General features: G+C 48.7%; 3 protein-coding genes across 3 annotated transcripts, besides 6 other annotated features; all 3 read right to left on the minus strand.

Annotated features, from left to right (window-relative positions):
* Positions 1-430: 430 nt before the first annotated feature.
* Positions 431-9,127, minus strand: PVX_098865 (hypothetical protein, conserved; the record flags this gene model as incomplete). The annotated part of the gene is made up of 17 exons (XM_001614572.1): positions 431-2,076; positions 2,240-2,873; positions 3,028-5,315; positions 5,508-5,702; positions 5,862-5,959; positions 6,150-6,304; positions 6,429-6,523; positions 6,699-6,799; positions 7,241-7,295; positions 7,420-7,484; positions 7,663-7,794; positions 7,888-7,930; positions 8,050-8,160; positions 8,253-8,329; positions 8,479-8,686; positions 8,802-8,906; positions 9,017-9,127. 17 exons carry the CDS (start codon positions 9,125-9,127, stop codon positions 646-648), a joined length of 5,904 nt encoding a protein of 1,967 aa, XP_001614622.1. The 3' UTR covers positions 431-645.
* Positions 2,659-2,701: a microsatellite.
* Positions 6,023-6,044: a microsatellite.
* Positions 7,715-7,748: a microsatellite.
* Positions 7,999-8,026: a microsatellite.
* A 590-nt stretch (positions 9,128-9,717) lies between the features above and the next one.
* On the minus strand, positions 9,718-11,944 carry PVX_098870 (ribosomal RNA methyltransferase, putative; the record flags this gene model as incomplete). Its single annotated transcript, XM_001614573.1, has 1 exon — positions 9,718-11,944. One exon carries the CDS (start codon positions 11,942-11,944, stop codon positions 10,364-10,366), a length of 1,581 nt encoding a protein of 526 aa, XP_001614623.1. The 3' UTR covers positions 9,718-10,363.
* Positions 10,753-10,779: a microsatellite.
* Positions 11,945-12,876: 932 nt separating the features above from the next.
* Positions 12,877-14,311, minus strand: PVX_098875 (tRNA pseudouridine synthase, putative; the record flags this gene model as incomplete). Its single annotated transcript, XM_001614574.1, has 6 exons — positions 12,877-13,117; positions 13,264-13,364; positions 13,521-13,608; positions 13,707-13,765; positions 13,908-13,995; positions 14,163-14,311. The coding sequence occupies 6 exons, from the start codon at positions 14,309-14,311 to the stop codon at positions 12,877-12,879; spliced, it is 726 nt and encodes a 241-aa protein (XP_001614624.1).
* Positions 13,752-13,774: a microsatellite.
* Positions 14,312-14,493: the final 182 nt, after the last annotated feature.

The following is a 14,493-nucleotide window of genomic DNA, read 5'->3' on the forward strand; positions in this document are numbered from 1 at the left end:
ACAACTTTGCGGACCCCGCTTACACCCCGTTGTTGCATTATATTTCCATTTGTTCTTTTGTCCTGTCAAACCCATTTCGATTTTTTTTTTTTTTTTTTTTTTTCCGATGAAATGGAACCTGCCTTTTTGACCAGCAAAAAAGGGACCATTTCGAAATGAACCCTCGCAAGGAAAATCCGCCGGTGAAGCTACGCTAAGCGAAACGGCGGACGTGAAAAAAAAAAAAACATTCACAATTGTCACGCTGTGCAGCATGCAGCTATTGGGGAGCAGCTGACGTGCCCACATGGAGAAGAGGGCAAATCTCACACCGCACACGCGGATGAACGGGGGCCCTCCCAACCGCACATTCATTCGCACAACTGCCATATCCGCTTGCCTGCACCTGATGGGGAACACCCAACTTGGGGCCCACTTCACGTCGGCACATGGGAGAACAGTTAAGTGGCGGGCGGTCCCCATAAATCCCCGCCCATTTGGCGCAACGGAAGAAGGGTATAACAACGAAATGGGGAAAAAAAAAAAAAAATAAAATAATCAAATAAGAGCAATAAAAATACGCCAAAACACATCGGGGAGTGCACAGAGCAACCCACCGACATGCTCACATGACGCTACACAACACCGGCGTGACTCCGCGGGAAGTCACTGCCCGTCCGCCGCGCGCGAATAGAACAGGCGGAGCCTCTCCACGTTGAGGAAGTGGTACAGCAGGCTCATCAAAACGTGCACATCGTTGTTCACCAGGGAAGCGCCGCTCAACTTCCCCATCTGTGTAGCTCCCACATACTCCCTTCCGCGTCGGTCCCCCTTATCGCCACTTCCATCGTTCCTCTGCCCACTGGAGGAATTTTCTTCACAGCCAGTTGAAGATACACCCAAGCAATCACCACGTTTTTCAAAACTTAAGAAAGAAGCAGTTTCGACGTCTTTCCCATTGAAGGGTACCCTGCCATTCCGCCCAAGGGAACACCCCTCTGTGTGGTTATCCCTTTCGCTTCTCCTTTCCTTCTCCTTCTGTAGAGGCAAACTTGCACACAGTTTGTTCGTCCGGCCGGATAAATGCAGCTTCCTATCATGTTTGTGTTTCTCCCTCTTGTAAAGTAACTCCACTTGCCCCTCCACCATTTTGATTAACTTCTTTAAGTAATAATCTGTGACGCTTTGTTTCCTCTTTATGGTGTCCTCTTGGGTCTCCCTCTTGAGGTACTCCTCCACAGCTTCGTCATTTCGAAAGTGGGGATGCTGCAAATAATTGGCAAACTCGTTTTTATGGTTCATAGCATTTTTTACAAAGCCATCAGAAAAGGCTTCTTCCTTGCTGCCATGCTGTGGGTCGACTCTGCTCAGAAGCAAAGGTACGAATCGAATGTCATCCCCATGATGGGGAGTCTCCATGGTGGCTACCCCTCTGTCGTCCCATCGACCCACCCTGCTTGTGCTCCCCTCCACCACGTGCTTATTATACTTGAGTAGATTGTTATATTCTTCCATTTGGCTTAACAAACCCTGGAGGGGGAAAATGTTTCTGTAGCCACGTATGCAGGAGACCAGCTGCTCATACGGGAATATGTGTTCCTCATCGATGTTCTTAGAACAGGCCCAGAGGACATTCCCCGGAAGGAGGTCACCCCGTCGGTCATCACGCCGGTCATCACGTCGACCATCACGCCGCCCATCAACGCTTGCGCCTCGCTTGCCTGGGCCGCTCCTCCTCCTACACCGCTCCGCAGAAAAAAGGAGAAACAAAATTCTTCGGATTTTCCGCAAATACTTCATCGGCATGCAGATGCTAAACCAGGAATGGAGGAGGTACCACTTGATTCTACGCCGGTTGGGGATCCTCCCTGTGGAGTGAGCCCCTTCATGTGTTAAGGCAAAATCGGGGACGTACCAGTAGACCCGATTCGTTTTGTTTGCCTCCCCATGAGGGTACTTGTAATTGAGCAGGTAGTAACTGATTTCCTCGAACATGTGCAGGCACTTTCCACTGTCCAGGTACATGTGGACGAGGCTGAGGACGTAGTGGCTGTGCAGCGCGTCGGGGTGGTTTATTCCGAGCTTCCGCCGGAGGATCTGCGGTGAAAAGCGGTGGGAGAGGGGAGAAGTGGTGGAAAGGGGTGGAAACGTGGTGAAGAGCGGCGAGACGTGGTGAAAAGCGATGAGAACTGTTAAGAAGCCATGGAACGCTGCAAGACGACTTCACATGCGCAATGGCCGCTTGGCGCCGCCCCCCTACCTGCGCCGCTCGCCGCGCGTTCGCCAGCGCGTAGGCCATCACGCAGCTCCCACCAAACTCGGGCATCTCGCTCAAGAATGTCTTCAAAGCCATCAGCGCCAAGTCCAGCGACGCTCCACCCACGTGCACATTCTCCGCGCCGAACGACTGGTACACATCACGCACATGCTCCAAAACGGAGATGCAGCAGAGCGACCCATTCATCACGAAATTCTCATTCCGGTATTTCCTTATAACCCTATTCGTGTAATAGTAATAAAATAACGTGTTCGCAAACTGGTGGACGGTGCACCCCAGGCGGATGCTATAGACAGAGGAGCACTTCATCATCATCTCCAAGTTACCGTGTAGAAATAACTCCTCATGGGGATAGCATATGCTGTTGAGAAAGAAGTTGCACGCATTTCGGACCCTCTCCAGGAGAAGGTGCTCCTTTTCCTTCCGCAACCCACTACCCTTATGCGAAGAAACGTCAAAGTTAAAGTAAACCAAATTTTCAAAATTGTCAGTCAGCTGCACCATATCTTCGATCCTTTCTCCGGGGTGGTTCTTCAGCCTCATGTTCAGCTGCAGCAGGATGGCCGTTCGGAGGAGCAGCAGGAGCTCCCGGTAGTTCTCCACGCGGCGGTTGTACCTGCCAGGGGAGGCGGGTGCACAGGGGACACATGTGACGAGTGAAACGAGAAGAAATGCAGCACGTGGGGGGCCCCTCCTCATAGGCTGCTTCCACCACTGGGTGGTGTTGCCTCGTTTGCCGCGTCTGCCACTTCTCCCGCTTCTACGCGTACCACGCCAGGGAGAGGTAGAAATCCAGGTGCACCGGGTGGAAGAAGACAAAGTAGCTATTCAGGATGGCGGAGCAGCATTCGCGAGTGGCCTTATAAAGGTCCAGCTTGTCCCCAGCGCGAAAGGCAATTTTCCGATCCGCCTTCCTCCAGTCGGATTTCTCACCGCGCTCGGTTTGTCTCATTTGACTCTCCGATGAGTCACTCCAGTTGTCACCCAGTTGAAGATTCGATTTTTCCCCATACGCCTCATTCCAAAGGTCGTCGCAATCCGAGCACTGCTCAACCGACTCGTCGTCAAGAAGGAACACCCCCCTGCCAGACACGGAGCTGAAGCTCCCTCGCGTGGATTCTTCATCTAGGGAATTTTCGCGGAAGGGGGGAAGCACCCGTTTTTTGTTACCCGTTTTATAGGGCTTCTCTGCCCTGTTCTCGGAAGGCTTCTCATCCCCAGGGGTATCCCCCCTGAGGGTATCTCCCCTGAGGATGCCCCCCCCCTGAGGGTACCTCCCCTTCAGCGCGTGCATGCACAGCCACATAACCCGGACGCGCACCGAGATGACACTCCTTTCTGGGATGTATCGAAAAAGGGCAAAAAACTTTTTCACGGTACTTTCGAAGAAGCCAAGCTGCACCCCCACAGCAACGATATTTAGGAAGCCATAAAGAGGTACATAATTGGAGTCGCTGTAAAATGTCAAATTGTCTTTTGATGGAGTGAGAGAGTTCGCCCTGACTGTGCGTGTCTTATTATGTCTACTGCTTGTGTCTTCTTCATCAGAGCTTCCCCTCCTGAGGAAGAACTCCCTCGTGTACACCTCGTCAGTTGCACTCAGGTGGTGATAATACATGAGGGTAAAAAAAATAACGCTCGACAAGATTTTCTTATTTTCGCTCGCCATATCGAGAGGTATCCTTTCATACCGCTGCGTGTACTTATAGGTTGGCAACTGCATGTACGTAACGTTAAGGGACCTCTTTATTTTTGTGCCATATGCCTTCAAGTGGTGTACGGTGAATCTACCGCCCTGCTGATTCACTGATGCGCGGTGGAAGGAGATGCCCAGGCAAGGCTGCAAATTTGTGAAAAGGTAATTCCTCTGAGCTGCCTCTACCGAGTTGCCCACTTTCGTGTGAAAAAACCTTGCAGCTATGTTTTGCAAATCTGCCAGGAGATCCCCGTCTGCCCCACTCTCCTGGGCGAAAATCAGATTGAATAGATTGATGACAAACATGTCGATTAGAGTTACACCTCCTTTGTATTTTTTTTTCGCAATTTTTGTGCCTCCCTGCACCTTCTTCCTTTTTAGTATGTACACCTCTCCGTTGCTGTACTTTTGGAAGGCATCAAAATTTAGGAGCTTGCTCAAAAGGGAGTTCCGCCCTTGTGGGTTGTTTCCCCAGTTGGGAGAGCCTCCGTTTAGCCCACCGCTTAACCCGCCGCTGGACTGGGCGCTCCCCAAGTGACTCTCCAGGAGGACCTTCCTGCTGAGCACCTTCCTCATGCCTATAAATGACTTCAGCGCCTTCTTCCTCGAGCAAAGCTCCCGTTTTGCTTCTCTCTTCCTCAGCAGGTAATGGCGGTACCCCCATTCGGAGGTTCCCCCCGTATCGTCGCTGCGTAGAGAAGACGCCTCAGAGCAGGTCGCGTTGTCTCCACCTGCGTCGTAACAACGTGGCGGTGATGTCTCCCCGTTTAGAAGGCCCACCTCATCGCTTAGCAAATCGGACTCCACGGAGAAGTCCAGCTCTGCAGGGGGGGTAGCCGAGTTGGTTGAGCAGTTTTCCGCACCGTGTAGTCCGCCTCCTATCCCGCCGCCTATTCCGCCTACCCCCCCGTGCTGACTCACCCTCCCTTTGCAAAACAAGCAAATCTCACGCACGCACAAGTGGAGATACCTCTTAACGCAACGGATTAGAATCTCATTTTGAATCATTTCGTACAGCCACCTAAGCGACACGCAACTGAGCATCTTCCCCAGGTGCTTCATTTTTAGCCCCCGTCCATGCAGGTACATTTTTAATGAGACACTATCAAATGGGACACTACAGGATAGGCTCTCCATTTCCCTCAACACACGCTCAATGTATTTTTCAGTGTATTTGTCAATGCATTTTTCAGTGTACTTTTCAGTGTACTTTTCAATGCATTTTTCTGACGCCTTCCCGTGTGTGCCTCCACCCCATCCATCTGTCTCTGCCTCTTCACAGTAGAGGTCGAGGTCCTCTCTCACCTTCATCTCATTTGAGTAAAAAGATTTTTCCTTGCAAAACCCCTCGTTGTTCTTATCCTAAGTGTAGGGGGGGAAAAAAAAAAAAAAAAAAAGAACAGCCCATGGAGAGGGAGTTTCCACTCAGGTAGTGCCTCATTCACGTGTACAAAAAACTGAGGGGAGAGAGACACACACCAACGAATGGATTATCGCCACTTTGTCGTTTTTCTACTCCCATCATAGCAAAACGGATGGGTGGCCAAATCATACCTCATTGTGGGGAGCTTCCCCCTGTGGGCCTTCAAAAATGGGGAAGTGCCTCTTCTTCGTGCCAACGAACATTGTGTTAATATTGTAGAACACGTAATTGTCCTCCGACTGGTCCTTCACCAGGAAGGCTTCCTTCCGCTTCTCCCCTCTGAGCAGTGCATACGTGGGGATGGCCCTTTCCAGCAGCCTCAATTCCTGCGCGGGGGGGTTTTCCATTTGTGGGTGGAACGGCCATACGATAGAAGCATTATTGCACCACGAGGTGTAATTCTACACCGCTAGCTGTAATTTTACAGTGCATCATTTTTCCCCATTTTGGGGGAATAACTGCGAGCCGACTTCCCACACACTTACGTGCTTGAGATCGCCACCGACCCCGTCCAGTCTCCTAACCGTCAGCGGAAAGACGGGGCACGGAATGACGTACATTTTGAACCCCTTGTAGGATACAACTGCGCGGGGAGGGGCGTGAAAAGAGGGGTTAACGTGGTGGGGAGATTCCCATGGCGAATCTCTTTCTTCACCCGGAAAGGGGGCAAATCAGCGATAAGAAGTCTGCATTATGTGATGCCTTAAATTGGAGCACTCCTTTGGCCGATTTGGCCCCCTTCTCGCCTCCTTCTTTTTTTACTCCTTCCTTACGCGCGCTTAGGTTGAAAGATAGCAAGGACAAGGAGACCGTCTCGCCCAGCCTGCCTTTCCCGCATTCCTTGGCCAGCCCCTTTACATTTTGGCTTTTAACTTCGGCTATGCCTTTGTTGATCCACTGCTGCGCCTTTACTTCTCGGTTGTACGTCCTGCGCGGTGGAAAGAAAAAATAACGCACCCAGTCACGCAGTCGTAACTACGCATGCGTATTTTTCATGCGTAGTCAATCGCTTCCACTCGCCGACTTTCGGGACACTCCGGAGGGCTCATTACTTGCACGCGAGGTCCGTGTCCGTTCGGTCGTCCCCAAAAATGAGAATCCCCAGGAGACCCTCTCCCACTGCACAAGAGTCATGCGTTACGTACACCTGAAATTTGAAGAGAAAAAAGAGAGAGAGCGTGGGAGGGGTGCACCAAGAGCGTCTACTTATTCATATTCATTAATTAGAAGTGGGACAACGGGGTGGAGGCGTCTCCAAATGGGGGCCTCCACACAGGTGAGCAACCACCGCTACAGTCCAGTGGACCACTTCCTAGACTAACCTCATCTCCGTCAAACAACTTGAAAACGTCCAGGGGGCTCTCCCCAGATATCTTTTCGTATTTAAAGTCGTCGTCCAGCTGGATCCTATGATTTGCCTTTCCTTAAGACGTCAAAGGGAGGGGTAGCCACAAAGGGGGCATCACCGGTGGAGCGTCATTTTCGTTGTTAATAGCATTTGGCTTTGTTTACAGTTTTGTTCTACTCATCATTTGTAGCGCATGTTTCGTTTTTGTTTTCCCTCTATTTTTCCCTCCCTTTTTCGCCTTTTCTTTTTCTCCGTTGGGCTCACCTGCAAGCAGCGCGTCAACGTACCTCGGCGAGGTGTACTTCCTGCGGGGGGAGACAAAGTACACATCATGTGCAGATCATGCCAACGAGGTGGCGGTTGGAAGATGAAGAGTGTTGAGGGACACTTCCTATAGGTATGCCCTTGATCCTATGCAGGCAAACAATTCAGCGCAGTGATATTCCCCCCCTCCTTACGTATACTCCTGGATAATAACACATTTTGCGAAACTTGCGGCCACCTTAACAAACACACTCTCTAAGTAGAAGAAGAGCGCGCAGGCTCGGATCTCTTCGTACATGTCCTTTTTCTGAGAAAAGGTAATTTTCCTTTTTAATGAATGGAAGTTTTTAGGAGCAACATGCTAAAGCAGAGGCACAAATGAGCAACGCTTTTTTTCTGTAGTGCCTGCACTTGTTATCCTCGTGGCTTACTTGGAAGTGCCTGCACAGGTACTTGTCATAAGCATCGTTAACAACTCTAATCCATGATGGGTTGCCTGGACAGGAGCGGAGGGTTCGTGTCGGCGTGAATCTTCCACAGGTGGTTACACTATACAGGGGCATGCGGCAGCACAAATAGGATATACGTACAAACAGGCTATGCACACATACATACACACTTACACACACACATGTGTGCGCGCAGCCCTGCGCTCCGTGCAGGGGCCCCCTTACTCTTCTTATATCGAGGGAACACCTCCATGTAGAAGTGATCAAACAAGCCAGCGGGGGATACTAATGGAATTGGCACTTGCTCGTAGACATGCTTGGCTGAGCCGCCAAACAGGCTTAGGGGGGTGTTTCCGCCTAAGTGGTTGCAGAAAAAAGAGGGGAAAAAAATATGGCACAAAGGTGTGGAGGCGCTTCACCCTACTGACGCACTTCACCACCTTGCCTTACCCGTTAGAGGAACTTCGTTGAAGCCATCTTCCCGCATTATCCTCTACAGCATAGCAAAAATAGGGGGTACTTTCAATGAGGTAAACGCTGTAAACTTAAAGGGGATGGGGGAGTATTCCCTTTTCCGCTTGCCCATTTGACGTTCCTCTTTTTTCAACTTACAAAGGACTCCACGTAAGCGTTGACATCCCTCTCCGTCCTCTGGCCCACCATCTCCTTCCACAATTTGCTGACCGACACTTCAGTTGCCAAAAGGTAGTGGTCGTCCTTCCCCTACATGCAAATTAGAAGTTGCAAGAATGCCCATGCTATATATGTCACTACGTACTGTGTGGGCATACCACTGCGCTTGCAAGAAGACTTACCATTTTGGAAGGCTCCCTCCCCAAGTAGGGGACGGACCGGTTGCAGTTGACTAGGTCCAGTGCCAGTTCCAGGTGGCCTGCCAAGTGGTACCAGCAGATGAAGCGGCGGGTGAAGCGGCAGGTAAAGCGACAGGTGCAGGACACATAGACAATCAGACAACCGGACAAATGGGCAAACAGACAAATAAATCCTCGCCAACCAAGTGGTGGCCCCCTCAGGCCCAACCTCGCACACTGCCATCGTCGCAGTCGTATACGCTGTACAGTTTGTACGTGCCGTAATACTTTAAGAAGGCATAATTTTTATTAAGGTATAGCCTTAGGCCCAGCTCTCTTCCTTTGCCAATGCTGCAAATAATGTTAATGAACTGAGGACACTTCCCCCCTAGACACACCATGGGCAGGTAGATGGACTTGTTTATGATCGACTTAAGCTGCGGTTAGTGGGGGGAGGAAGAAGATGGCTAATTGAAGGAGAGACCAATGGAAATACTTTCGCTGCGTGTTCGGCAGACATACGGCATATGCCTTAGATGGGGCTTGGCGTACCATAAAGTTGCAGTCCCTGTTCAACACCTCGATCACTCGAACCCTCTCCGGGGAGACGCGGACACTCCTCTCGTCTTCGCCATCGTAGTAAATCCTAAATTTTAGCTAAAATTATGGAAGTGGTTGGGGAGAACAATGGCGAGAATTGCAAAAGGGAAAGAAAAAAATACCATTTGAAGAAATCACTTCTATCGCTCCCCCTATTTTCTCAATACCTTTAATACATCGCTTAAGTCCTCGCAAAAAAGGTGCAACGCTTTTAGCTTTATTTTCAGCGCAAAGTGACTTTTAAATTGGGGGTCATTGGTATGCATTCTTTCTCTCATTAAGGAAAAACAGGTACACACTCCACATGGTTGTTAGCTAGTCGTATGCACTGCTACATGGAAATCTGCGGGATGAAACAGCAGGGCAGACAGTTCCCCTTGTGACTACGCCGCTTCGTATGAGTGTGTGTATTCGTTTTGTTACCACTGCGGGTGTCTCATTAATGATGTTATTTTGTTTTATTTTAATTCATTTTTTTAACCTTTGAGGCCATTTAAAAAAACCACTTCTTTCTATATCCATAGCGCTTCATTCGCGATACCATCATTAGCGCCCCACGTCCTCCCCATCTCCGCCGCTGCAATGTTGCCACATTTGGTAAATGTACCCATCTGCACTTGTATGCACCTTTGCGCGTGTGTAGTGCGCATTTTGTTTTGGAACGCTTACACACGTTATAGACGCGCGGAAAGTGAAGTAAAAAAAAATGATACAGCTGTGTGCGCAACGTTGAATGGGCATACATGAAGTTGCCTGAACGGGCAATAACATTTTTCACTTTTAAAAAAAAAAAAAAAAAAAAAAAAATACTTTTCTTCCTTTTTTGGCTAGTCGAGAATTTTTTTCCTTTCTGTTAAAACGACCGACGAGTTGCCAACGCGACAGTGGCACGCATTAGCAGAATGGCAGATTGGCACGTTAGCAGAATGGTAAACACCATTTTGCGAAGTTGCCGTTTAGGATTTACCGACTCGAGTGAGACGATAAACGTAAACACAGCTAGGACAAAAAAAAAAATGCGAAAGGGGGGGAAACATTCGGGGAAGACCAAACTTGTTAGTAGCAAAAAATGGGAGGGTTAATGAAACCCGTTTTTTAAGAAGACAAATGAGGAAGGGTATAGCCCTCCACTGCGAATCACATTTGTGGGATACCCCTTTAAATGGGACATTTCTTGCGTAGCTCTCCCTCGGCCATATACGACAGCTCAAAAAAAAGAGCGGCGTTCCTATGTGCATGCTAAAAGGGAAGCAATTTAAGGCAAAACTGCGCGGGGTTACTAATTTTTCTCCCCAATACATGCATTTTCACCTTCGATGGGGTGAAAAAACATCCGTATTAACTTCACAATTGAGTGATTGCAAAATGTGCATGTAGGCGAATGCTTCCTCTTCAGACGGATGTCCATGTTCACCATTATTCGCTTTATTTCCCCATTTGGCGGGGAAAAAACGCCGTTCCACAGGATCCCCTTCGCTTTCCTGCTCATACACACATATGTGTGATACTTATCATTATGGCTTCTTCCCCTCTTGCCTTTTCTTCTGTAAAGACAACAAATAAGGGGGTTGAAGCGGCATAAGCTGGGGCTCATGCCGAACGTAATTCTGCGGGAGCAAGTAGGACTTATCCGAGTCGTAATAATTCTGCGTGGCGACAAAGGAAAAGAGCTTTTCATTCATAAAAACTTCCGACGCGATGTACTCATTTACAACCTCTTCATCGTCTGAGTTGAAATATTTTATCTCTTCGTCACTATCAGAGCAGTAAAAATTGAATATGTCCACATTTTTGTGGGCGAAGTTTTTACTTTGAAATTTTCCCCCCGTTAGAGTATCACCACGTCCGGAGCCGCAGTCATTCTGTTTGTCTCCCTTTAATATGTTCCCCGTTTCATCATCACTGGCGCATTCATTTATGTGTGCAAGCTCGTTTTCGCCTTTTTCTTCACCTTTGTTCCCCTCCGATTCAACTTGGCTATCATCTTCCCCCTCGGCGGAGAGTTCCTCCCCACTTGTATCATTCCTTTTTTCCTCCCTCCCGAGGGATTTACCCCCCCTACGAATTCCTCCCTCGTCGTCCTTCTGAGCGATTAACTTTGCATGCATTTTTCGAAGTTCTTCTTGAGGCATATTCTGCCGATTAAATTTTTCCCCCTCCCCCGTATGACTGCTCAGCGCTGTAATGCTGGACAGCGGTAGGGAGAAGTTCAAACAAACGAGGAAGGACTCCAAACTTTTATTCCGACTGCTTTGCGGTTTACACACGTAGACCCTCTCGAAGAATTTATTCAAATGTAGAATGAGCAGGCCAGTGTGTTCACCTCGAAATATTTTACTAATAAAATTTCCTCCTATTTTTAAAACGGAGCAGCAGACCTTCAGACTCGATAAAATAAGTTGGGACTGAATGAATTCGTCTATGTCATTCATGCCGGTTATGTCTGGCGCTCCGTCGCTCACAACGGCGTGTGCGTACGTGGGGGAGTTGTTCCTTTGTGAGTTTTGTTCGTCTAGCTGAGCACTCCCCAGGACGGTGTCATCCGCAGAGGTGCCATCCCGCATGCATCTCAAAATCTGATGCACAGTGGACGCTTTGGTTATATCACCTTGTATAATTTGCACATATTTCATATTTCCTATTTCTTGTAAATCCACGGCTATAATTTTTGGCATTTTCACAAAATTATTTTTGGCCAAGCTTTCTATCCGCTTCTCCAGCTCATCGTTAAAATTGATGTAGAGAGAAAAGTCGTTTAAAAACTTTTCGTGTTCAACGCAGTTGGGAGGAGTTCCCTCGTTTTTGCTTTCCCAGTGGAGCATCTGGTAGTAGTTGTACAGGCAGATATTCTTCAGCACCTGCGACCAGCTGCCGGGGGCTGCGCACAAGTCGACTACATTGTAGCAGAAGTTTTCATTATATATGCTCCCTATCTTGTCCTTTTCCTTCTCCCCACACCTTTGGGGGTCAAATAATTTGAAGATTCCGAACTTTTCGTTTATCTGGATTAGCTTGAAGGAGCTCCTCGCTCGGTACCCGTTCTCCTTGGCCTTCCGGTAGTAGATGTCTCTCCTATCTTTGCTCAGCTTCCCCATCTTCCTGCGCCGTCGCTACGTCTCCTACGCCGTCGATACGTCAGGTGCGCCCCCCCCGCGTCAGCTGCGCTAATGGTTACGTTTCTCTGCGGTTGGCGGGTGTAATGGCGCCTTCCGTGAAGTTCCTCTCCTCGTGGAAGAACCACTCCGCGTGAGGGGAGCTATTCGGAATGTGCTCCTCTGGAAGGTAAAAAAAAAAAAAAAAAAAATGCAGAGGTACTGGTTTGTTCACCTAATTTCTGACCACTCACTTTTCACATAGCCCTCTTTTTCAAATGAGCATCTGTAGGTATATGTACTTTTGCGCCTCCTAAATGGGGGGCCTCCGCAAAGTTGTCACATCCGTGTAGGCTGTGCGGCGAAGTGTTAAGTATAGTGATGCCTCTTTCGCCACTGCCTCAATGCCGTGGTGGGCTTCAGAAAAAAAGCGACGTTCCGACTGACGTTCTGCCTGACGTTCCGCCTGACCCTGCGCGTCGCTCCCTTCGGCGATAAAAATTAGAGAAAAATCCTCTTTAAAAAAATCGCTACAGTTACTCTTCCCGCATGAAAATAAATATGACGAAATTAATTTTAGTTCCTCCGTGCAACTGCCCACCTGTTTATCGTGCATGGAGGGCACCTCGGGGGAATTGCCACTTGCTGGGGGGGCAGTCACGTCGTTTTGAAGGCACAAAAAAAGGAGCAGGCAGCGCCGCACAGTGCGAAGCAAAATAATGCAGACGAGTCAACGTTTTTGATTTTTTTCCAAAGAGTATCACTTCCCGCCAATGGGGGGAGAGGACCCCAAGTGGAAAACCTCTCCACAACTTTGGCACGTTGGGGCGACCGACCAAAAGTGCATTTTGTAAAAGAGAACTTAAAAGTGAAGAGGCAGTGGGTGGGGAAGATGACCTATGCACATACGCTGTACTGCTCGTAATAGGAACTCACTAAGGGGGGCACTTCTCATCGCCCTCGCCATGGTCATCTTCATCGAGGATGTCTTCAAAAAAGCCGCAATTCGGTCGCTTCACCTTCCGAGGGTAGCAGAGAGAAACCAAGAGCACCGCACTCTGTATGGCCTTTTCCATCAGGTGAGAAAACACGCGGTTGTCAACGTGGACGTTAAAGTTAAGGTCGCTAAATTTGAAGGAATATAACAGCAGCCCATCTTCATCCGCTATTTTGAAGCTGCAAAGAAGGGGAAGTGGTGCCAAGGGGGTAGTACCCATGTTATATGCATGCTCAGGTGTGTTCAAAATGGAGAGTTAAGGGAAGAAAAAAAGCACAAGCTAACCAAACTGTTAAGGGAACTTTTTTTTTTTTTTTTTTTTTACTTCTTATCCCTACAGGGGTGGTTGTTCAGCATGTTGGCTAGGTCCTCCACTTCCAGGTTCCCTGTGCCCAACTGGAATAGTGCGGCGACCATGTGTCTAATCTGGCGCAGCGGGGAAATGTAGTATAACCAAAGAAGGGGGGAGCAATTAATAGGGCACACACATACGCAGTGTGTACATTTCTATATGCACATGAATGCGCGCCCCTCTTTGAGGTAGATCGAACCATTAGGGATTATACCCCCCCTGCTGTGTACCTGGTTGTACAGAAAGGATGTTCCCTTTATTTTGAAGTAGTGGAACTTTTTATCCATGCGCCTGACCTCAAACTTGAGGATGGTCCTTCTGCGGGGTTGGGGGGGTGTACAGATGGGGGGCACAACTGAAGAAGAGCGAGAGCGGCAAACGGGGGGGAAAAACACCCCACCCCGTCGAACTGTTACCTGAAGCAGGTGCTGTTTTTCCTCTTCTTGCAAAAATTTGAAAAATCGTGTTCCCCCAGCTGAAGAGGAAAAAAAAAAAAAAGGAAGGAACAAATAAAAGGAACATAGAGCGGGCACACATAAGCAATGAAACGGATTGCAATTTTTTCATCGGATTTTTTTTTTTTTTATTTTTTTTTTTTTTTTTTTTCCATTCCGTACGAATAACTTGCAGCCCTCCTTCATTCGCTCGAAATTGTAATTCTTGTCCATGAAGAAGTATAAGTAGGTCCTATGTATGCAATTTAGCCTGCAGGGGAGGGGTGCGCGCGCGACATGTTCGTGGGGGCGGATCACACGTGGGGCGAAGCGTTGTGAGGGGGGGTTCTCATCAGAGCAGGCAGGACACTCCGTGTGCAACTGCTTTGTTGTTTTGTTTTATTGTATTTATTTTTTTTTTTTTTTTCCTTTCCCTACCGCGCGTCAAAAAAATTGGGAACACTTCGCATGTCGATCACCTGCATATGTTTCAACTTTTTGTTTATCTCCTTAACGTACACTCTTTGCAAGTCTTGCAGGGCCATGTGGGGGTGCCGAATTTTCAGCCGTATGGTCAGGGCGTTCATGCGCGCCGAAACGCCTTTGTCCGTCCTGGAGACCCTGGAAAAGGGGCTACACCGCGGGGGGGAAAGGGGCAAAAGTGTGCCGACCGAAAGGGAAACGGGCGCATTTATACGTACATACGTACGTATGTATGTACATATGCATTCACGCATCTATATGTGCCAATCGTACTGGTCCAACCCGG

Source organism: Plasmodium vivax, chromosome 7, assembly GCF_000002415.2.
Source record: "Plasmodium vivax chromosome 7, whole genome shotgun sequence".
NCBI classification, from domain to species: domain Eukaryota; phylum Apicomplexa; class Aconoidasida; order Haemosporida; family Plasmodiidae; genus Plasmodium; species Plasmodium vivax.